Source organism: Colossoma macropomum, unplaced genomic scaffold (genome assembly GCF_904425465.1).
Source record: "Colossoma macropomum unplaced genomic scaffold, Colossoma_macropomum, whole genome shotgun sequence".
Lineage (NCBI taxonomy): Eukaryota > Metazoa > Chordata > Actinopteri > Characiformes > Serrasalmidae > Colossoma > Colossoma macropomum.
In genome coordinates, this window is record NW_023494792.1 from 44,067,569 (window position 1) to 44,092,226 (window position 24,658).

The 24,658-nt window shown below is 37.2% G+C and overlaps 2 protein-coding genes across 2 annotated transcripts in view; one reads left to right on the top strand and one right to left on the bottom strand.

Annotated features, from left to right (window-relative positions):
* kin (Kin17 DNA and RNA binding protein) lies at window positions 1-6,270 on the top strand. The gene is made up of 11 exons (XM_036577261.1): window positions 1-240; window positions 1,078-1,172; window positions 1,278-1,321; window positions 1,550-1,672; window positions 2,843-3,027; window positions 3,121-3,218; window positions 3,864-3,981; window positions 4,097-4,216; window positions 5,188-5,287; window positions 5,651-5,751; window positions 5,914-6,270. The coding sequence occupies exons 1-11, from the start codon at window positions 127-129 to the stop codon at window positions 5,974-5,976; spliced, it is 1,161 nt and encodes a 386-aa protein (XP_036433154.1). The 5' UTR covers window positions 1-126; the 3' UTR covers window positions 5,977-6,270.
* Window positions 6,205-24,658, bottom strand: part of itih2 (inter-alpha-trypsin inhibitor heavy chain 2) — a 25,394-nt gene continuing 6,940 nt past the window's right edge. Inside the window, exons 6-20 of the mRNA XM_036577260.1 lie at window positions 23,476-23,638; window positions 22,156-22,392; window positions 21,673-21,789; window positions 20,064-20,232; window positions 19,571-19,696; window positions 18,954-19,135; window positions 17,827-18,012; window positions 16,681-16,820; window positions 15,685-15,863; window positions 12,597-12,716; window positions 11,379-11,492; window positions 11,077-11,275; window positions 8,949-9,121; window positions 7,715-7,826; window positions 6,205-6,595 (exon numbers count right to left, since the gene is read on the bottom strand). Coding sequence (XP_036433153.1) covers window positions 6,448-6,595; window positions 7,715-7,826; window positions 8,949-9,121; window positions 11,077-11,275; window positions 11,379-11,492; window positions 12,597-12,716; window positions 15,685-15,863; window positions 16,681-16,820; window positions 17,827-18,012; window positions 18,954-19,135; window positions 19,571-19,696; window positions 20,064-20,232; window positions 21,673-21,789; window positions 22,156-22,392; window positions 23,476-23,638 — 2,365 coding nt within the window. The 3' untranslated portion in view covers window positions 6,205-6,447. The remainder of the gene's footprint in view (window positions 6,596-7,714; window positions 7,827-8,948; window positions 9,122-11,076; window positions 11,276-11,378; window positions 11,493-12,596; window positions 12,717-15,684; window positions 15,864-16,680; window positions 16,821-17,826; window positions 18,013-18,953; window positions 19,136-19,570; window positions 19,697-20,063; window positions 20,233-21,672; window positions 21,790-22,155; window positions 22,393-23,475; window positions 23,639-24,658) is intronic.

Below are 24,658 nucleotides of genomic sequence, written 5' to 3' on the forward strand. Positions count from 1 at the left end.
CACATGCGCACACAAACAAATCAGCGAGGCAGGAAAACACAGCAGCCGAATCCGAGGCGGAGTAGCTAATAAATAAGTTAGTTTACTGACTGGGTCGGCTGTTTGTGTCTCTACCTTGTCTTCGAAATGGGGAAGGCTGATTTTCTAAGTCCAAAGGCGATCAGTAACAGGATTAAAGCGAAAGGTCTTCAGAAGCTGCGCTGGTACTGCCAGATGTGTCAGAAACAGTGTCGAGATGAAGTGAGTTCTGTGTCTGAGCTGGGCGTCTTTTACGGGCATGTTCTAAAATCTGATTATTATGAATATGGTGTTACAGTATTTAGGCTGTATTGCGGTGTGTTTTGTTTGGTTGTGGTTTTAATGCTTTGTAAGAATGAGTCATGGTTAGTTTCTGAGCGTTTGGCCACCTTCAGGTTCTTAGGTCGCTGCTGCTGTGTCGCCGTTTGTAGTGCTGGGTGATGTTCCGTGTATATTAGTATATCGCGATATTGAAACTGGGTCATTGGCGGTATTTTGTCATGTATTTAATAATTTAAGACTATTACTTAAAATGAGTTAATGTTCTGCATGTCGTTTCCTAAGTGTTTGGAAAGAAGTTCAAAATATATAAAAACTAGCAAAATACTAAATTTTATTTATGTAAATGTGGTGTAAATAAAGTAAAAAGTGTAAATAAGTATAAGTTTCCTTTTAGTTTTCTAAATTTTTTTGTATAATCTTAAGAAAAGCGGAAGAGAAAGAACAGTCCAATCAAAACAGGTTATGTCAGCTTTGTAAGGCTTTTTTAATCATCAATCAAGTTGCAACACACAGGAAGCATGGATTAAGTTTAGTTATGCAAACATAAATATAATTCAATATTGTGATTGAATAGTATCAAAACCACCCAGCACTACTTTGAAGTGTATTCATGTGTCAGCGAGGCTAAAATGTTGAAATTTCACTGTCATTTTAGAAACATGGCCAATTAAGAATTTAAGTCCAAAGTAGAGTAGCAGTTAATATTGCTTGCATTACTTAGATCGGTTCCATGGAATACACTAATTTAATGCTGCTACCTCTGTGTCCTTTTGTTAGAATGGGTTTAAATGCCACTGCCTGTCCGAGTCCCACCAGAGACAGCTGCTGCTAGCCTCAGAGGATCCAAACCAGTTTATGAGCTACTTTTCAGAGTGAGTCAGCCAGTTGAATGTTATGTGTTACTGTATCTCCAATGTTCCCTCTGCTTTTAATAAGGCTTATGATTATAACTCTTTTTTTTTTTTATTTCTTTGCAGGGAGTTTAAGAGTGATTTTTTGGAGCTGCTCAGAAGACGTTTCGGTTAGATTCTAACTCTTGAGTGCTCAACAAGGAATCATGACTAGGAGTCTGAATATCATTACTGTCATCATGATCTCATAACTCCACTTTTGTTACTTTTACACCATTTGAAAATGTCAGCTATCGTTTCTACTGTGTGAACATTTCATGATGAGTGGTCCAACAATAATTCTGATCTGCTTATTATTGTTTAATACAGCGTCCCTATTTCTCTATGTGTATTTGCAGGGACGAAGCGAGTTCACAACAACATTGTGTATAATGAGTACATCAGTAATCGGGAACATGTTCACATGAACGCCACCCAGTGGGAGACTCTCACAGATTTTACTAAATGGCTGGGAAGAGAAGGTAAGCACAAATATACACACACTGCTTTTCAAAGGTTTGGAATTACTTGCTATATTAACATATTTTGTTAGTTTATATGCAGTAATAACTTATACAGGATTTGAATATTATACACTGTTTGCCAAAAGGTATTTTTAGATGATTTATTTAATATTCTGTATTTTTTGACAGAGAAGTTATGATAAATAATATATTGTATATATGTCTGCCTTGAGCTTTAAAATATAAATTCTGAATTTTAATTAATATCCAGATAGTAATTGTGGATATAAACATAACTTAAAGGATATAAACATAACTTATCATAACTTAAAGGGGAATCCCACAGATTTTTCCAGTGTCCTTTAGAGTGGGTTAATGTGAAATGGTTAATTGCAGATAAACTTATTAGAAACTGACTTATGATTTATGATCTTTATGATTTCTTTATTGTGATGATAGGTCACAATGTGTACAAAACAAATAATAGCCTACACCACCCTACACTTGTCTTTTTTGAGTTTTTATATGTAATGTTAATGATGATAAAATAGTGAAAAGGTTTGCTTTGGGTACTATTTTGCCTTATAACTCCCTCTGTGTACCTCTCTGCCATGAATGGATTTTAATAATACATTGAAGGTTGAAAACTTTCTCAAAACTATCGTAAAACAATGTGTCAGACTTCTAGCAGCGTATTCGTAGCCGTTTCTTGTAAACACTTTTTCTGAGGAAACTTGTATTCCTACCAGGCTACCTTGAAGGACAGTAAGTAAAGTATTAAAACACTTCAGATGTCTGGTTCCTGTCACTTGATAGGTTTCTCTAGAATGAAGCATTTCACATCCAACAGCTCCGAATGGCTCTGTTTTTGTATCTTAACAGTTTAATTATACAGAACTTTAAAAAAAATTGATGGCATTTTCCTTTAATTCTCAGCCATTTCAGAATTTTCTATGGCTCTGTTCATCCCAGACACTTATCTGCAACTAGACTGTGTTTTCACTTTTTAAAACATTGATTGCAAAGTTTTAAAAAGCGATTACACACTTTTGGATGGTAGTGTATTACTGAACTACAGTACTCTGTTTACTTAAAAATCATAAAATATAAGATACTCACTTAACTTTAAATTATTAAAGTACCTGGGTAGACTCTGCTCAAACATATCTGTTTTGTGTATGTGTGTAGGTTTTTGTAAAGTGGACGAAACGCCGAAGGGCTGGTACGTTCAGTACATCGATCGGGACCCAGAAACAATCCGCAGGCAGGAAGAGCTGGAAAAGAAGAAGAAGCAAGATCTGGACGATGAAGAGCGCAGTGCCAGGTTCATTGAAGAACAAGTGCGGCGAGGCAGAGAGGGCAAGGAGCCTGAGGTGTGTTGGTGTGTGTGTGAGAGAGAGATGCTTGCAGAGATTCTCAGCTGCATCTTTTATTATAATCACTTTTCTCTCTGTCTTCATGTGCAGGAGGAGCCAGTGTTTACTGAACTGAAGAGAGACAATGAGGAGGAGAAAGTGACCTTCAACTTGGGCAGTAGCGCCGCTGTAGGACCTTCTAAAGCAAGGTAGCACTCTATCACAGCGATGCTGCATACAAACAGTAACCCACATCTCATACCCAAATTAAAAGTGCACTAGGTGTTTACTCATTATTCGTACTGTGCTCTTGTTGTTTCCATGCACACCACGAAATGCAAATGCGTCTGTTTGTTGTTATTGTCTTTTGCACTTTGATTGTGTCTGTAAAATCTGAATCTGGGATCAATGATCTACCTGGTCTGTCCACTAGGTGCGAAACAAGGTTCCATTCAATATGCTGGTGTCTCATTTTGGAGAAATATTTCCAATATTTGAGACTTTAGAATGGCACAGTGAAGTTTTACCTGGTCCATTGAGAAAGAGATCTGGTAACCTGTGATCTTCTGGTGATAAGGTCAACACTTAGATGGTTGCAACCAGACTGATTCCTTGTCAGCATAGAAACACTTAACAAAAGTTGCACTTTATAGTGCCCTGATCTAATGCATGTATGTCGTAGTACATCACTCCATTCATGTCATAGTACTTCACTCCATTCATGTTTGTTTAGATGATGTAAAATGCCTGAGTACTGTTTGCAAGTTGCTCCATGTCATGATGCTTGATGTAAAACGTTTGCGTGTACAAATAGTATTTTTTATTAATATTATTATTTCCCCTGTAATTCGCAGTTCGTCTCTGGGTCCAAGTGGGTTTAAAGTCACCCCTTCTACCAAGAGGAAAGACCACTCCCACAGCGCCAACTCCAAAGACAAGAAAAAGAAATCTGCACTGGATGAGATCATGGAGGTCTGTGTTCACCTCAGTAGCTGGTTGACTGCTTGTACAGTGGAACACTGTGGTTAATATTTGATGAGTTTACCCAACAATATCCCAGAATTGCTACTCTTTTTCCCATTTACAGATGGAAGAGCAGAAGAAGAAGTCACTGAGGTCAGAAAACTGGATACGGCCAGACATAGTGGTCAAAGTCATCACCAAAAGACTAGGAGACAAATACTACAAGAAGAAAGCGGTCATTCGGGTCAGTCACCACTGAAATGGGATTGTATCAGTACTGCTATTCTTATCGATACTGCTTATTGTTTTGTTGCCTTTTGCTACTTATAAGTTATTGTATTTATTATTTTGTAAGTATAAATATGTGATATAAACTATGAATAAATTTGTAGCTAAACATTTAGCTAAACATTTATATTCAATTTTTGAATCAGCCTGGTTGTTGTAGGCTTATAATAGATTAGTTATAGATAGTTATTAACCCAGCAAACTAGCAGAAAGTCTTGTTGCAGGTGCAGTTGAATTGAAGTGAAACTAAAGTTAACACATCCTCTACAGAGAGAACACTTAAATATGGCATATCTGCAAATTTTAGTGCACAGTTAGTGTTTTTTTGCTGAGTGTAACATATTGGAAAACACACACACACACACACACACACATTTTCTAAGCCGCTTATCCTTCTGGGTCACGGAGGGAGCTGGATCTTATCCCAGCAGTCATTGGGCAGACATATTGGAAAACACTAAAACAAAATATAAAATGTGCCATAGCTTTTGCTGAGGCCACATTTTGTTAGATTTTTTTTTCCCCCAATTTGTTAAATGTGGCCAATAAACAATAAGTGTGCATTGAAATGTGCAGAAGGGTGTTCTTTATAGAGGGATGTATTAACTTATTTTTTTACTTAGAATATCAACAAAACATAATTTGACCTGTTGTGCCCAAATATTTGCATAAGACTGTATGACCTCAAGCAGTGTCTTTCTCAACTCAGCAAAAATGCACTGCCAGAACAGTTTATGTTGAACCTTCTCAGTATTTTGGATTTTACAAATGTAGAACTTTCAAGGCAATGAGAAGCATAGACACTACAGTGAGCAAAGTTCAAGATTAGCTAGCCCCACTCTTAAGTGGTCATTTTGGGGTAAACATGTATGGTACTGTGCACATTCTTAGTATCTGTATATGTGGTACGTGTGTGTGTTTTTCCAGGAGGTGCAGGATAAGTACACAGCTGTGGTAAAGATGATCGACTCAGGTGACAAACTGAAACTGGACCAAAGCCATCTGGAGACAGTCATCCCAGCACCAGGTAAACACATCACAACGGCTGCATGTGATTCTAGCCATTATTCTATAAAGGCGGTGTAAACTTGGATACTGGTTGTCTTATCTCAGATTTAACAGTGATTCGATTTGATGATACAAGTTATTTTTTCACATACACGGAATGTGTGTGAAAGTGTGAATGGGGGGGATCATTTACATAGTAGTGGAATACAGAAAATAAAAATAAAACACCTAACATTTTGTTATGTTTGAAAGTAGCCCAAAACTTTATTTTGATCAAAAATGAGCAGATACTGAATACTATTATTATTGAATATAATCTATTCAGATCAATGCATCAGCCCATTTTTCTCTTTCTCACTTTCTTTCTTTCTTTCTCTCTCAGGTAAGCGAGTAGTGATTGTGAATGGACAGTATCGGGACGCAGAGGCCATTCTGGAGGGCATTGATGAGAAAAATTTCTCTGCCACTCTCTCAATAGACTCGGTAAGCTTTATTAGAGATGTTAATATCCATTTACTGAAAGCTGTTAAGCCATGTTTCTAAATACCAATCAAAATGTCAAGCTTATGTTAACATACATATGTTTTATCTTATTTAAAGTCTGCATTACCATGAATACATAGTGTGTTTCTTTTTACGCAACAGGGTCATATGAAAGGGAAGAGAGTGGAGGGCATTGCGTATGAAGACTTTTCCAAGCAGGCTTGAGGTGTTTTTTGTACTGTACAGCTGAATTCATCCACCCTGGGAAGCCTCTACTGTGTCAGAGTGTTCTTCAGGATCCCTTTTCTTTCTTTTTTATTTTTATTTCATTTTATTTGGCAATGTCATCAGCAGTGTCTACAGCTAAAATCATCTACAATTAAAGTGTACTATGATGTAAACACAAGTATCTGAATGGATTCACAGTGACATTTAAAGAAAGGAGAATGTCTATACTGTTTGAACAATGTACACTCTTTAATTCGATTCAATTCATTTTACTGGTAATTGGCATATAAAGCACCGCCCATTCTTGTTGGCATCCAGTCTTGTTTCCATACATTTTCTTTAATAAAATCTCTTGTATAGATGAACAACTTCTTCTCCTGTTTAGAATATCAGAATTCTAGCAACCCCATTCTCTGCTTTTGTTCCAACAAACACACAACACACTCAGACTCACACACATACACACACTCAGAGAGGGGGGAGGAAGCTGTCGAGGTCAGGGACGATGTAGTTGCTGTAGTGGCCGTCAATGAAGCCTTTGCCACTGTTATGGACAAACCAGCAATAAACATCTGAACCGTGCTTCTTATCGTTTCGGTAGTCTTTCTGCCAGCCCCTGTGTGACACACACACACATAACAGAGCTTTACTTAGAAAAACATCTCTGAAGTCATGTTACTGTGTTTATGTACATAATAGTGGAAATGTGGGGTTATTCCATGTGATCATGATTAAAGATTATAGCTGGATTTGGTTCTGGAACTGTATATAAGCCCATTTTGTGTGTAAATACAGAGATTTATAATCCAGCAGTTTATCAGCAACGGGCCTCTTTTACCAATATCTTCCTTAGTTTCTTACATTTATTCTTGACAAAGGTCCAAAAAAAGTCTACGTCAGATTCATGATGTGTTTTTAAACCACAGAATTTTTCACACCTTTGTGCTCGAGTGTATATAGATTCTGTTATTACCTAAGAACAAATCCCGAATAAGAAGACATTGGCGAATGTCAGAATCTTTGTAAAAACTGACTAAATGGGTTTTAAGAAAAAATTTCTTCTTAAGAATGGTTGATGAACGAGGCCTAATGTTCCTCAATCAGAGACTGCGAGGATTTTAGGTATAGACGGCACAGCATTAAAAAAAGTGTGCATTTGTGATGGAAATTACTACATGTAATAACAACGTCCAGAAACACCTGCACATGTGTACTGGTGTCATGTATTGTGTGCTGTCAAGTCAACTTTTCAGATTGCTTATGGAATTAAAGGACGCTGTGTTCTCTGCCAAAAAAAGGACCATCCAGACTGTAACCAGTGTAAAATTCAAAAGTCAACGTCTATCATGGGATGGGGATGTATTAGTTCCCTTGGCAGGGGTAATTTGCACATTTGTGAATGCACCATTAACACTGAAAGATATCTGCACATTTGTTGCCTCCTTGATGACGTATTTTTCTGGGACAACCATGCGTATTTCAACGTGACAGCGGCAAGCCACATTCTGCATGCGTTACAACAGCATGGCTGTGTGTAATTTGGCAGTTAACAGATGAGTGTAATTATGTGTGTTTAAGCAGGTAAATTACCAAACATAAATATGTTTTACATCATGCAACTCGACTGAAATTTAGTTTCATGTAAGATTCAAGCAGCTAAAGTTACATGAAAGTTTCACAGTGTAGAGCCAGCATAAGAGTGCAGGGGCCTACTGGTGTGGACTGTGTGGGGTACCTGGTGACGGTGAGCTTATTGCCCTTCACTTCCATGGTGGCATGTTTCTTCTCTGGCTCTGTTCCTTCACGCACGTCAAACACCTTCACTTCAGGCTCATTTATGAACTGCCCTGTTTTAAAATAATACACAAACACATCAAAGATAACAGATCATTTTTTGTATTTTTCCTGCTTCAAATCACCAGTTATTACCTAATTACCTAATTATCAAGACCTACACACACACACACACGTGTGATGTGCACTCTGTGGGTTCCCAGGATCCCAGGTTGGTTGTTTGTGTTTGTGTTAAATAATAAGAGTGAATAATTATATAACCTAACGGCATGAATGAATCTACCACAACCACAAACAAACAAACAAACAAACAATCTTGCATTTAAATGATCTCTGTGTTCTCTTTCAGTATGATTCCAGTGTGGGGGTGCAATCAATTAAAGGGACACTCCGGCCCAAATGAAAAATATAACCATTGCTACATCTGTTGAAAACACGCCTGAGTGCATCCTGCAGTGATCCCACAATAGTCTCAATGAGATTTTCTGGTTTACATTGTAGGAAAACCCATATCTGGTGAAGTATGTTGAAAGTGGGAGAAACTACAACTGTTTTGGGGTGAGTATGGGGGGTCGGGGGACAGGCTGTTTAAAATCTTTTTGATAGAAGAAAGCAGGGAAAGGATATAGTATCATGAATTCTGTCAAACCAATAAGGCCGAGGGATGCAAATCTGCGCTACAGAATACTACATAACATGACAAATAACATATTAAATGGTAGTTTTACTACCATTAGGCTGGAATGCCTCTTTAAAATACACAGTGCAGTCTGAGCATGTGCACTTGAGCTGGCACCACACTCCACATGTTTGTGCGAAAGCCTCTGATGAGTGGATTAAATCCACCTGAGAGTCATTTGAACAAGCTTCACTGGAAGAGATAAGACCGAAAATAGCTAATATGACCTTCTTGTACAAAGGCCTCAACATGGTCAATGTAAAAAAAATTGCTTAAATTTGAATAGTGCCCTAAAAATAGTGCAGAATCTTGAATATTTCTTCTTCGTTTTACTTGTCATAACTTTCCTTTGTTTCAAATAGAGTATACATACAGTATATTAGATCAACATAATTATTGGCGAAAGTCAACTGAAAGACAAACTTGTGAAAAAGGGCATGCTTTGTCTACGGCCCTGCTTGAATAAACAAAGTTTTTTCAAAAACCTGAGACGCACCAATGAGGCCATGGACCTGAGAGGAGTACTGGTTATCGTTGGGTGTGTAGAAGCCCAGGAAGTCCACGTTAAACAGATGTTTCTTCCACACGCGATGCAAAAGCACCATCACTGAGATCTTGTCATCAATCGTCACTGTGATCTTATGCTCCTTTTCTATGGCCACCTTCACCCTGACGACAAAAGTAACGCATTCATTAATTAGTGAAGTTTTTAACCCTCCTATTATCTTTGGGGTCCCTGACCCCATTCAGTATTTAACATCTCTAATTAAATGAATTCATTTTTTCATCTTTAATGACTTTTTCCAATTTAATGGGGACAACTGGGTGAAAATAAAATTAACATGAAGTGGTTTTTAAAGTACTGTACACATTTTGTATGCATTAGTGTTATTTGGGGTCCGATTGACCCCAGGCTGTTTTTGCTGTATAAAACATTCAATCAACATCAACATTTTACACACACTTTTGTTTTGGTTGTTTTGGATGATATTGAGGTCACTATAACATGCAACTTTATACTCTTCAAAAAACTTCCCTACTGATTTAGGGCCCTAACCTAACTTAACCATGCCTGTAGTAGTGCCTGTATTTCCTGGAGGTTTAAAATACTGATCCCCAAGGATAAAACATGTTAGTATATTTGACGATAAAGTTAATGTTAAAGAAACACAATACTGCTACTGAACTAACTTACAGAAACGAATTCAACAATTTTATCAAGTCTCAAAGCTTGAAATGGTAACTATTTAACATGCACTGACAGAAAAAGAGCTTTGGTGCTGCCATTTAATCTCTTAAACTGCAAGCTTATTATTCACATATTACAGCTTCCACTGCACCATGTTATAGAAATAGATTTGACGGTGCAAGATAAAGTTTGGTAGTATTTTTACTGTCAATGCCTTAAAGATAACTGCTTCACATGCATAGACAGAAAATAGTTTTTTTGTTGTTGTTTTTCTGGCACTGCAACTTCTTTAACTGCATGCTTATCATTCAGTTATTAATCTTAAAATTATTAACGCTTTTAATGGTAACTCAATCTCTAATGCATAGACAGACAATTGAGTTTTTGTGCTGCAATTTAACTTACTAACTGCAGGCTTATTATTTTATTAAGTCGTAGAAACACTTTCTATGAAGACTGTATTTATATATGGTTATAAATGTGCTTACAACTCCTTGTAATGTGGTAACAATGCTTTGTAAGCGTACTTGTAAACTCTAATGCCTCATAAAGCTGTAATAATGTACTATAATTAATTCTTTGATGACTTAAACATGTTTTAACACAGCTGTCACTTTCCCTTTTAATGTCTTTTAAACAGATAATGACAGAAAATGTCAGTTACTTTACTACTTAAAGCATTTAGTGATGGCATTTTGAATGTCTTTGCCATCAGGCAGTTTATTCGTAATCATGCCATGCAATCACTTTCTGTGAATGTAGCTCTTAGAGATCAATCATCGCCACTGTGAACAATTCTGATTTGATAAATTTCTCTAAAATGGAGCATTTCACTTCAAACTGTTCTGAATGACTCTGTTTACAGCTAATAAATTTAATTATATGGACATCTTGAAAAATCAGTGGAATTCTCCTTTAAGCAGCTTCCACTGTACTATATTACAGAAATCAATTTGACAGTACAAAAGACATTTTGCAGCAGTTGTCCGTGATTTAAACGGTAACAAACTCTTTTATAGACAGAAATTAATTAAGTTTTTGAACTTTGATAGTAAACAGTACTTAGTATTCAATCTTAAGACATTTTACCCGGTATATACTACTATGAATTATTCAATATATACTATGAATTATTCAGTATCTACCTGGAATTGTTTAGTAACCACAAAGTATTATTCAGTGTCCACTGTAAATTTTTCAGTAACTGCTACAAATTACTCAGTAACTTCTATGAATCATTGACTATCCAGTACAAATTTTTCAGTAACCACTATGAATAATTCAGTATCTACTATGAATAACTCAGTAACTGCTATGTAACTAACGTGAAAGTAGATAAGACACTGAAGAATTAAAAAGTTTAAGTACTTAAGTGGTAGAAATCCCCATATAAAATCACAATGTCTCTTCTGTAGCATCACTAGCTTTGCATTACCTGTTAAGATTAAGCTTGGCTGTGGCTGCCCAGGAGAAAGAGTGATTGTTTTTGCCCTCCATCAGATCGATCCTGCTGGTCCTCACCACCACCTTCACCCCTGCATCTTCAGAGTATATGGAGATGGTGCCAAAGTACGTGTTCAGCTTATTGTTCTTCATCTTCTTGCCACCTACCAACTGGCCATTGATCACAATCCCTGTTTGAACACAAGTAGACAGAAGAAAACACGGTTATTAAGTCATAAAAGCATAAAAGTTTCCTCATGTTACTCCAACTGTTTGAGAAGATTTTACTGGTACCTGTTCCAGGGTCTGACACCAGGTTCAGGATGTGTCCCGGCTTGGAGTCAATGTTAAAACACACATCCATGTTGTTCTTAGGCAGGTGCACTATGAAGTGAGGGTCGTTCTCCACTGCAATGGAGAAGGATCAGCAGCTTTACCGGTACTATATCATACAGTATTGTACTGCAAGGCATTTTGTATAATTTGCTGAGTTCAACATATTGAAAAATATATATATAAAATATCACATGAGTCATAAGTTTTCCACAGGCCACATTTTGTTTCCAACATGTTAAATTAATCAAATAAACAATAATGTACAGAAGTGTGTTCTTATTAGGATGTGTTACCTTATTTTCACTTAGAAAATCAATAAAACATGTCATTTGACCAGAGGTGCCTAAACTTTTGCATATGATTTCACATTAAATCTTTTGATCAAATTGAATATTTGCATTAATGTTGTGGAATTTGAAACAATGTCCTTACTTTCTGGGATAGTTCATTTTTAAGGAACTTGTAAATGACACGGTAAACTGTTAAGAATGGAGATCAGCTTCCAAAATTCATAGCAAAAGATAATAACATACTGTAACTTCTGTAAAAATCTACAGCAGTTTCAAAATAGGGATGGGCATGGATAATCAAATACAAAGATATTTAAAATATGAAATTCAGAAATATTCTAATTCCCAGCCGAAAATGAATAGAAAGTCAAAATAATAACTTTTCTACGATGTATTTTGTAATAATAATGTCTTATTTTCTCAAAATACAGTGTCCTCTACAAATACTGGCATCCCTGGTAAACCTGAACAAAACAGGCTGTAAAAAACATTTCTTATTGCTTATCCTTTTAATATTTCATTCAAATCTGAACACTAAAATCTAACTTTTATTTGAAGTACAATGATTGAAAAAAAAATCTTTTCATGAGATTAATGATGATTTCTTAAATTTATGTGTGCCATAATTGTTGGCACCCCTAAATTCTTATGACTGAAATCTATCTGAAGTTTATTCACATTCATAGTTTATGTTTTAAAGATCACCCGAGTGATTAGAAAGATGTAAAAGGTTAATTTGAATTGAGGCTTGGACTGTCAGGGTCAGTGCCTCTTCATTCTGATTTTCCTCCCCTGACTACCATCTGCCTGTGTGTGTTTGTGCACTTGTTTCATATGAGCGATGCATAGTAGTGGATACTAGTGCTATCAGGTGAAATGACCTTACCAACAGTGACGTGTGGTGCTTTTGCTTGGCTCGGTCCCTGAGTAGGAGTGAGTTTAGCCCAGGTGGGTTGGGATGGAGGCTTACTGCTGACAAACTGCACAGATGTTCTAGCGGGTAGACCTACAGAGAAAGAGAGTAATCAGCAGCTAAAATAGGACATCCTCTGATTTCATATAATACAGCAGACCAAGCTGGCACACAATGTGAGTGTAGCACGGCATGTGTTACCCCGGGCTCAAGGAGGACGCTGGAGGCAGGGTTCAGTGTTGCAGCAGCCATATTTCTTTAATCACACCAAATAAATACAAACTCAACCAAACCAAAGCTCTGCTAAGCCGGCCACTTTTCAGTGGCTTTCAACTAACTCGCATGCCACAGTGGGCTACCAAGTTAATAGTAGATATATCAATGGCAGTTTCTGTGCCATAATGTATGTAAATGATTGTAATTTGGCAAGAAATTTAATTTATGATTTTCAAATCTTCATATATTTGCTTCACGTTATGTCGACTAGCTACATATACAAACTGTTGTAGAACGTCACTTTGCAATAATACTGCAAACAATGCAAATACTATAGTAATACCTAAGGCTTGATTACTGTAGGAGAGTTAGAAGTTGCATATCGAATAATGAGGAACCTGAATGTGAGGTAAGCGTTGTTTACTTTTTCTCTGTCTTTGTTGTGCTCACTTACTATCATGCCATATGTAGCTACAGTGCTGTGAAAAATAATTTACCCCTTACCCTAATTTCTTCTATTTTTGATCATTTTTCAAATTTAAATGTTTCAGATCATCCAAGTCATTTTAATATGAGATAAAGACAACACAAGTAAACCCAAAATGCAGCTTTTAAATGATCATTTAATTTGTTGAAGATGAAGATTTTTCAAAACCTATATCACGCATGTGAAAAGTAATTGCCCCCCTAAACCTAATAACTGGTTGTGCCGCCCTTGGCAGTAACAATTGCAATCAAACGTTTGTGATAACTTGCGATGAGTCTTTTACATCACTGTGGAGGAATTTTGGCCCACTCTTCTTTGCAGAATTATTTAATCCAGCTACATTGGAGGGTTTTTGAACATGAACTACACATTTAAGCTCTTGCCATAGCATCTCAATGGGATTCAAGTCAGAACTTTGACTCTACCACTCCAAAACCTTAATTTTGTTTCTTTTGAGCCATTCAGAGGTGGAATTGCTTATGTGCTTTGGATCATTGTCCTGCTGCATAACCCAACTGCACCTGAGCTTTTGGTCATGCACTAATGGTTGCTAAAAAATAGTTTGATGATCTGGAACAGGATTTTCTGATAGAGAGCAGAATTCATGGTTCCATCAGTTATGAATTGTTGTCCAGGACCTGCAGAAGCATAGCAGCCCCAGACCATCAAACTACCACCACCATGTTTAACAGCAGTGGTTTGCACCTTGCAACTCTCCTATGGATGCCATTTTTGCCCAGTGTCTTTCTTATTGTGGAATCATGTACATAGACCTTAAGTAAGGCAAGTGAGGCCTGCAGCTCTTTAGATGTTCGTCTGGGTTCTTTTGTGACCTCCTAGATGAGAATTTGACACACTCATGGTGAAATTTTGGTAGGCCACCCACTCCTGGGAAGGTTCACCACTGTTCCAAGTTTTCTCTTTTTGTGGATAATGGCTCTCACCATGGTTCAATGGAGTCCCAGAGCCTTAGCAGTGGCTTTGTAACCCTTTCCAGACAGTTAGATTTCAATTGCTTTGTTTCACATGTGTATTTAAATCTCTTTAGAATGTGGCATCATCTTCTAGTTCATTGTGCTTTGTGATTGTTCATCTTCTAGTCATTGTGCTGCTTTTTGAGATCCTCTAGTCTGCTTCACATTGCAAGACAGATTATATTTGTGATGTTTAGATTCAACAGGTCTGGCAGTAATCATGTCTGTGTGTGGCTAGTGAAATTATTAATTTGGTTAACTGGTTGATTTAGTAGCTAAGGGAGCAATTACTTTTTCACAGAGGGCAGGGTAGGGCTGAGCAGGATTTTTCCTTCAATAAATGAAAACATCATTTAAAAACAGCATTTTGTGTTTACTTGGGTTATCGCTGTCTAATATTAAAAGTAGTTTGATGATCTGAAACATTCAAGTATGACAAATATTTTAAAAATAGAAGAGATTGGGAAATACTTTTTCAAAGCACTGTAAGAGGTGGGTTGGGGAGTGACTGGTGGATCCAGCATCCAATTGACACATTTCTTTATGTGTATATTCAGGTTCAAATATATACAGTTGAGGCACATTTTTGCTCCTCAAATTTAGAATCGGACACAGTACTGATTTTTTGAGTATACATGCTTAGCTTCTCTACCTGTGTGACCCCGCATGTGCATCTGTGTTATGTATTTGTTATGTATTCTCTTAGCCCTGTCTTTGGTCATGTTGCACAGAATGACACAAAATTGTGGTCAGGAAAGAAGTGTTTCCAGTTATCCTAAATGACTGCCCCTCCTTTTAGCTACATGGAGAAGATTTTTCTGTTTTTATAATTCATAGTCAATCTAAACTACATTGAATTGTCTGATGACCTGAATTAAGACCTGGTTTGAGAGAAGTTTTTGCAAGTATTTATGGAAACTGTTTGGGTGACTACTGACTTAAGTGTTTGTTAGTAACATTAGTCTATCAGCTCCAGTTTTAAACTAAAGAAGCAAAATACGGTTATCAAACATGTCTTGGCTTATCGACTGCATTTGGGGCTAGTGGAAAATCATGTAAATATGATTTTTGGCTGAACTACTCCTTTGAGTCTAACCGTTGTGAATAGACAGGCCTTTTCAGTATGCAACCAACAGAGTGATGTCATTGGCCCTCTCAAAGGGTATTCGAACTATATGATTCGTGTGATAAAGGTATGATTTGCCAATGACCACCCAAGCAAAAACAGCTGGTAGTTCCAATTTAGTGATCAGTTTTCTGACTTCACAAGCTGACAAGACTCATCTAAACACACCATAGACCCCCCTGTGCATAGTGTAATAAGCAAAACGGCCACTGTGTATGTGAGTAAGGTAAATAAAACTGTGTGTGGGTCTAGCAGTACCTATACCAGGGCAGCAGCCCTGTTTAGGGTCTTTGGGTGAATCTGCTAGAAGCCTCTCAGGACCGTCCTGACTCTCCACCAGCAAAGCAGTCAGCGGAGTGACGAACTGATGCTCCACAGCCAAGCCCATGATCCGCTGCGTTATCTTACGCTTCTTTGCTGCAGTCGGGGCCAAAGACCTACAAAGAGCACAGAGCATTTTTCTTATCATCTGATAATTTAAAGTGCTCCTGCACATGTGATTTCTTCCTGAGTTTTCTTAGGAAAACTTTTCTCTTTTAGCTTCAATTGCAGCTTGGAAAGAAGTGCAGTTTGTTGTGCTTTGAGGCATAAATTCATACTGTATTGAACTAAACCGGCTAGTATTCATTTTTCTTTTTAAAGGCATTTGCTGATGAAGTGTGTTGTTGTTTTGGCTTGAAAAAAAATTAAATACAGAATCGAATACCAACGTAACAAACGAATACTCAAGTATTCCAATGATACAAATGATGTTTTGGTTGGTTGGACAGCAATGATATTTGTATTATATTTGTATCACGTGTAAAAATTTGTGGCAATATTCATGACAGTGCTACACTGGGAATAAAGCCAAAGGCCACAAGTTATCCCTTTGTTGTGATATCAGCACCCAAAACTTTCAGCTGTTTAAGCCACCCTTTTTTGGGGCCAAAATGTGTTTTTAACAATCTTTTGAAAAAGAAATCCGTCAAATCATTATGTAGGCAAAGGCTGCTTCATACAAAAGACAAAGCTGCATGTTAAAGATAACCGTGAACTGTCCTGTTTTATGTAAACAAAAACTTAGCAAGGGTTTTTTTCTTAATTAACTGAAAAGTAACAGTGAGAAAATTTAAGTCAAAATTTAAGGCAAGGTGCCCTCTAATTTCTGGGCAGGGTACAATAGCTAACCAAGGACAAGTCAAGTAAGCTGAGTAAAAATGAAAAAATGGCAGATATTTGACTGACTGGTCTAAACACTCTTTAATGTCTCACCGCTCGGCGAGCAGCTGATTGATAGTTATGTAAGCCCACATCCGGGAAGCGAAGCCAGCAATAGAGTGCTGCTGTTGGCTAAGCAGTGTGTCCAACTCTTGAAGGTCCGCCTCTGTATCAATGGTCAGATCCATGGTGGCCTAGATAGGTAAAAATACAAAAACTTTACAAAATTGATAGTTATGGTTCTGAAATCTGATTGGCTGAACCATGTTTAAAGTTACTCTTTAATGTACCAAGTTGTTAAAAAAGACTGAACTATTCGTGGAATAATCGTTGACCATTAGTTTGATTGGTACAAAGAGCCTATTGTTAGCAGCTACATTGTTTGTGGATGAAATGTTTATTGAGATATATTTTTCTTGTTGTTGTTATTATTATTATTAGTAGTAGTAGTAGTATTATGAAGTTGATTCAAACTGTTGGTGATCATATTGACAGGGTTAGTGGTAAAGTTAACAACGTTTATGATGTTGCCAAAGCATATATTATTAATAAAATATTAAATTATAACTAAGAATACTTAAGAATGACAAAGAATACCCCTTCACTGTGGTAAAACCACTGTAATGCATTGCATTTTGTGGCTTATTGCTTAAGTGAAGCACAGCTATCTCACACCTTCAAACTCCAAACTATGCTAAAAATCTAAAACCAGCTTTTGATTAAGAATATGGTACTGCATGTAAATGAGTTATGGTCTAATTATGAGGCATTATACTGTATTAATATATAGTTTACATATAGTTTGGCAAAAAAGTATATTTTAAAAACACATTCATGATGGAGAGGTACATGCAGGCTGTTAGTTCTTGTAGAGGTTTTTGCAGGCAAAATAGTACCCAAAGATAATGTATATTTTCAGACTTACTGCTAATTTACCATTGTCAACATTACATATAAAAACTCAAAAGACACATGTAGGTTCACTGGTCATTCTGGATAGTAAACAAAATGGTTATATTGGCGTTATAGACATTATGACACCAGTCAGAGTTGATAAGTTTCTCAACAATGAACCATCATACATCTAAACACTTGGAATGGCTTTATTTACACCTCAGCGATTGAATTATAGAGAGATTTTGAATTTTTTTCATTTAAGTAATCTCAAACTTGCTTATGTGGTGCAATGAAGATACCCACAGCAGACGCAGTGGTGAAGCTCTGTAGCATGTTAGACCCCACACTCTTCAGTTTGCCAGCCACTACCAGCTCTGAGCCGCTGAAGAACTTATCAAAATGATTCTGAGTGACATCACTCACAGAGTCCTCAGGGAACCCGATAGTGATCTTCCTCAGGAGAGGAGAAGACACTTGGCTATAGAACAGCTACAGAGAGAGAGAAATTGGTGGTGGATAGAACAACATAACATCAGTTTCCAGAAGAAGGAAAAATACCCATATTGGCTCATATCTCAGAGAAAATTTCACTTCTTTTAAACAAACGAGTTTGATGTATTATGTAAACACTGTTAAAGTTTCCAAACAAATCATTCACTCCCCAGTCCATAAAGTCCATTTATGAAAAGCTTCAAACGACTTGTTTTGAATTTACAGTTTGTGTGATGTCACTCAAAACAATGATTTATATATATCTTCCATATTCAGTCTATACCAATTTAACTCTGTCCATTCACGCTGAATTTACAAGGAGTGTTTCAGTCCAGACAGCTTCTTTTTGAATGAGCCTAATTACAAGGCAACCGATCAGAACAGAGCTTATTTACATACATCAGTTTTAAAGACAGTATAAAAAAACAGCCTGTTTAATTTAAAGGGATAAAGAGATGGAAAATGGGCATGCAAAAATGTATTACGACTGTTCATTGTAAGTGAAAATGCAGAATATGGGCATCAACTCTTTACCCTTTTGAATTAAACATGCTGTTTTTTTCAACATGAATGTAAGTTTCCATCTCTATTCACACAATGTAAATAGTAGCTTACATTGTCAAATGATGTGGAAAGTTACAAGGTTTTGCTCTGACAGTGATAGTCTGTATTCATATTTTTTCTTCTAAAGTAACATGGTATGTTACAGTTCAGAATTGTACCAAAATATATCAAATCATCGTGGTGATATCTGAGATTTCATGATGAACTGAACTGTTTCCTAAAGAATCGCAATTAAACTGAATTGTTGAGAAGTCAGAAGTTTACACCCCTGCTCTATACTGTTATACTGCAGAACTTAATGAGAAAACAGTATTGTGCTATGGGATAGGAGGGCAAAAACGATGGACATATTTAAAAGGCCTCCTGCTCTATACCTTCAGCTGCTCTGAAGCATCATGATCGGCAAAAATCCTCTGAGCCAAGCCCCTGTTCTCCATGGCAATGCGCTCCAAGAAGTCAAAGTCCACATCGAACCCAATGCCGAGAGAGAAGAGAGAGATTTCCTCACGCATCTCCCGCTTCACGTTCTTCTGAATGGCACTCAGCTTTATCTCTCCTAAATCCCAGAGAAACAGTGACAGAAAGCATGTGGATGGAAGGTGAATGAGAAGGGAACAGAAATGTTTAGAAATCGAGTACTGAGGAGTATACACTCACTGACCACCTTATTAGAAACCCAGACATTGTACTTACACTCACTGGCCACTTTATTAGAAACACAGACCTAATACTTCCACTCATTGGCCACTTTATTAGAAACACCTACCACAGTGTTGTTGGAGTTTTCAGAAACTGACCAGTGATGAAGGACTAGAGGATGGCTAACATAAACTGTGTCACAACAGATAGGCTACAGTCTTTAACTGTACACCAGCAAGATGGAGCCTCAAGGGAGGGGTTTCTGATAAAGTGGCCAGTGAATGTTTATTAGGTTGTGTGTATGTGTGTGTGTGTGTGCGTGTGTGTGTGTGTATGAAACATATGTCCTCACCCACAGTGGGGTCTCCATCAGACACCAGGATGATCATAGAAACGGAGCGCTGGTCAATCAGGCCCTGATCCAGTGCTTTCAACAGGATCCTCACTGCCTTCAGGAGAGCCTCATTGATGTTAGTGCCTGTGGTCAAAAGTCAACAAGAACCAATCTAATACACACATAATAAACAGATCAGAGGCACTATGAGAGGCTACACTGAAAAAAGTGCTGCAATCAATTAATTCGCTTCAAACGTGTACATCACTTTCACGTTAAAACAATATATTACACCAACATAATTACTGCCAAAAGTATGTAAAATGAACAGCAGTCCTGTGTTGATGTAATATGTCAGTTTGATGCAGTACTTTTTTAATGCCTCTCTCGCTCTCTCTCTCTTTGTTTCTGTGTCTATCCATCTCTCTCTCTCTCTCTCTCTTTCTCTCTCTCTCTCTCTCTCTCTCTCTCTCTCTCTCTCACTCTCTCTCTCTCTCTCTCACTCTCTCACCTCCATTGGGTTTAATGTTCTGAATGTATTTTTTGGCCTCTGCAACACTTATGGATGTCCCTGGTACAAGTTCCTCACTCCAGCAGCGAACGTTATGATTGAAGTCGATGATGCTAAAATAGTCGTCCATGGTCAGGTCGTCCAGGATGGTTTTCATGGCCTCAACAGTCTGTAGAGAAGAAGGGGAAAGGAAGAGAGAAAAATGGGAAAACAGAAAGAAAAGCAAAAAAAAGCAAATATGTTTCTTTTCATTTATACAAAAGCCCTAAAAGGCCATGGGTTAATTTACTGTACTCTGTTTTCCCATGATAACAAGTTACTTATTATGTGATCTTGAGTTATTTATGTCATTATCTCAACATAGTAAATGCTGTTTTCTCAAGACCTCAAGAAAAAATCTGTACGTTTTTTTTTTGGGACAATGACAATTAAATTAAATTGGGGCGCTAGATGCATATGTGGATGCTTTTTTACACTCAGAGTGCATGCAGTGCGTTCTTACTTATGCAGTCGCCCTCTGTTTTAGCCTATAATGGCAACATAATATGACTGGTGTGGGAAAATATTATCAATGATATAAGCTATGTACTCTTTTTGACAGTCATCCTGCTACCAAGGATTGAACGATTAATCATATATAGCGGGTTCCAAATGTCTGAGACCATTAGTAAAAATGCTGCTATTTTGCTTTGCTTTCTAATTTAATACATTGCTTTTCATTACATATGATATTATCAGCATAACAACTTGAGTGAAAAGTAGAATCTTTGAATGTTAACATGAATTTCAGAATTTCTTAGTATTTGGTATGTCCCCTTTTGCTTAAAAAACTTGCACTTGACATGGACCATATAAGTTTGTGCAAAAGCCTCTGATCAGTAGATTAAATATACTTGGGAGTCACCTGAAAATGAGCTTCAATGGAAGGAATATAACTAAATTTGTACAAAGGCCTTAATGTGGTCTAATTTACAAATTTGAATTGATTAATCAATATTAATTGTCGTAAGTTTTCTTTGTTTAATTTTTTTTAAGTTTCTTAACTTACTCACTTAACTTGCTTATTTCCAGGTTTGAATGAAAAAGTTAACACATTTTTTATGTAGCCTCAAATTTTGGACTCCACTGTATATACTCAATTTTTTAAATCACAAGAGCTGCAATTTTATTTATATCTTCCATATGAATAAGTTATATTGTCTCAAGTTTTAGATGGAGACATTTAACCTTATAATCCAGAGTTTGTGAGCTGGCAGTCTAATACACTGCAATCAGTGTTCAAATCATTGGTCTTCTAGGCTTAAAAAGGTCTGGAGATCAATTTATAGAAAATAATCACATTTATATCAGTATTGGCCAAAACATTCCTTATTGCTACCCCACATAAATGATCTTGCGGAATTCCAAAAAGTGGGAGGGACATGCTCCTCCTCTCCATCCACCTCTAAATTTTCACCAGTTGCTACCATGCTGTCACATTGCTAAGTGCAGTTTGCTCTACAGCCACAAGACGGCACTGCAGCAGGGCCAAAAATAAAAGTGCTTCAGTTTAACCTGATGGTGCTCTAAGCCCCCCACATAACCTCATAAGATTCGTAGTTGTGTTTACCTGCTTCATCTTCAGCCCCCACATGCTGCCACTCACATCAATTACAAACACAATGTTTTTGGAGAGGGGCGTGAGATCAGATGGAGCGAAGAACTGAACAAAGTGACCATTAGACACCTGAGAGAGGGAGAGCAAAGACAGAGAATCTTGTTTTACGCAGTAGTGATGCTATGTGTCTCTGAGTGTGAATGTGTTAAATAATATTGTTGATGTTATGGGAATATTTGCAGAATCCCTTCAGGAAAAAAACACAACTTGACTAATTGGCAAGAGAAATAGAGAAAAATCTGCTGGCCTTTGAGATTAATGAGCATTCAGAAGGTCTAAATAAACTGGCAAGGTATTTATTATTTTAGAAATGTAATTAAGTAAAAGTACTCAAAGGTATTCAATGTCAGTACTACTTGAGTAATTTTCCAAAATAATACTTAAGTATATTTACAAAGTGCAATTACTGAAGCATTTTCCACCCCGGAGCATTACCTGCAGTTCTCCAGCATTGGTTTCTCTCTCCACATCGTATTGGACAGTAAAAACTCCATCAACTGCGCTCTCTGTGCAGTTATCACATTTGCGTTGTTGCTGCAGGGTGGGCTTAAACACCACGTGGGCTTTCTCTTTAGTGTGTGTGACTTTAGTCAGGCCTGCAAAATGTTCGCCCAGCGTGCTTGGTGTCTTCACAAACTTGATGCCTTTGGGCTCAAAAATATATACATCCACCTGAGGAAACACACATATTTTAAATACTTCAGATTTAAAATTCTTTATTGATAACATAAGATTATCTACCCTACAAATGTGTTCTTTTGTTCAACTGTTCGATGGTTGGACATCTGTAACTGTAACTGTAATCTGAAACTGTAGCAATGTTTTCGAGTTACTACCAGTGTTAGGAACATTATTTCATCTTTTATTTATTACTTGCCTAGAATAGCTGAGACTGAGTAGTGCATTAACTCTATCTGTAAACCACATACATATATTTTATGTATGTACCCAATACTGTCAAAATTTAAAGCAGTGTTATAATTTTGTACATCACACTGAAATGCACAATACATGCAAGTTGCAATCAAGGACTCAGTGGCTACTTTATCTGAAACTCCTCCCTTGTAGCTCCATCTTTCTGGTGTACTGTTAGAGGTTAGACAGAGTTGATACACCACTATTGATGCCCAGTATGTGTTAGCCATCCTCTAGCCCTTCTTCAATGGTCGGTTTCTGACCAATGTTCTAGGCTGAATATTTTTGGGAGGCGGAGCACTCTCAACCTAGCAGTGATACTGATGTGTATATAAACCTCAGCAACACCGCTGTCTGATACACTTACACCAAAACCACATATTTTACCATGTCAGAGTCACTACTGTACTGAGAATAATACACCACCCAAATAATATCTGGACAACATTCCTTTGGTCAAAACCTGACCAACAATAAATGGTGTAGAGTGGGACTGATGCAGTGGACCTAAAAAGTAAGGGGAGTTCATAACATAGCCTGTAAGTGGAAGTACAAGGTAGATGTTTCTAAGAAAGTGGCCAGTTAGTGGAAGTACAAGGTATGTGTTTCTAACAAAGTGTCCAGTTGGTGGAAGTACAAGGTAGGTGTTTCTAATAAAGTGGCCAGTTAGTGGAAGTACAAGGTAGGTGTTTCTAAGAAAGTGGCCAGTTAGTGGAAGTACAAGGTAGGTGTTTCTAATAAAGTGTCCAGTTGGTGGAAGTACAAGGTAGGTGTTTCTAATAAAGTGAATTCTGAGTGCATATGTGTCTGTGTACATTTATTTGTGTGTGTGTGTCTGACCTGCAACTGTGGTACCAGGCGTCCCGGCTGTATGTGCAGAGTGTGTGTGTATGTTCCCAGTTTGCGCTGCATCATTTCCTGATAGTGTAGCTCAAACTCCACCTTACTGCCTGGAGGAACATGAACCTCCGTCTTAAATGTCTCCATATCCTGAGAGTTAGTCCTGCAATAAACAGAGAGATAGAGAGAGAGAGAGAGAGAGAGAGAGAGAGAGAGAGAGAGAGAGAGAGAGAGGGATGGGATGAATTCACTAACAACATAATAGTGAATAATAATAGGATGGATGGGTAGATGAGTGAATGTATTGGATATATACATGAATGCATGGACAGATGGATAGAGGAATAGATGGATGGATGAATGAGTGGATGATAAAGTAGAACAAATAATGAATGCGAAGGCCTTGTGAAAGACACCTGAGATAAATAAATAAATGAAGAAAGATAAATAAAGGTAGGTCTGAGAAAAGCTGTACAGGGTGAAATTTGATCTATGCTCTGCCTGCAAATGTGTCCTCCTTTCACTGCTAGATTGCTAGATTGGATAAGCTTTACAGAACACTGAAAAAAAAATCCCTTTAGCCTAATGAGAAATTGTAGTAATCTTTGTTTAGTGCCAGTACCAGTGTAGAAATTTTAAAAGGAAATCCATTACAAATTACTAATTACTTCTCTATAACTGTAAAAGGATTATTGAACTAATTACTTTATAGAAAAAAAATCTAATTCAGTACTCAGTACTTTATTTCTAGATTTCTCTGGAAAACCCAAACGTCTGTCTCAACTGGAAGGTACAAGAACAATTTTAGATTAGTTTGTTTGGTGCTTCTTTTTCTTCAGCATAGAGATTTTATCCATCAGATTCATATTAGCATAATTAGATGCATTGACAGGTTGTCCACCACTGCCCAGCTGGACAGTCAACTGACACAACTAGCATGTGCAAATTACGTACAAGGACAGGAGCGGAGAAGCTATATAGAGATAAAATTATGTTTTAAAATAATCACATTCAATTGATATTGCTCTGTTAAGCCCTTTTCATGCTGGATTTCTTTTTACTAGAGGAGGTCCAGTAATGTCATTTGTCCATTTGAACAGGACTGCTTTTACTGAAGGATCTCTCAGTTTGACAAACTATATAATTCAGTTGGTCTTAGCTGACTTATACAACTACTAAGAGT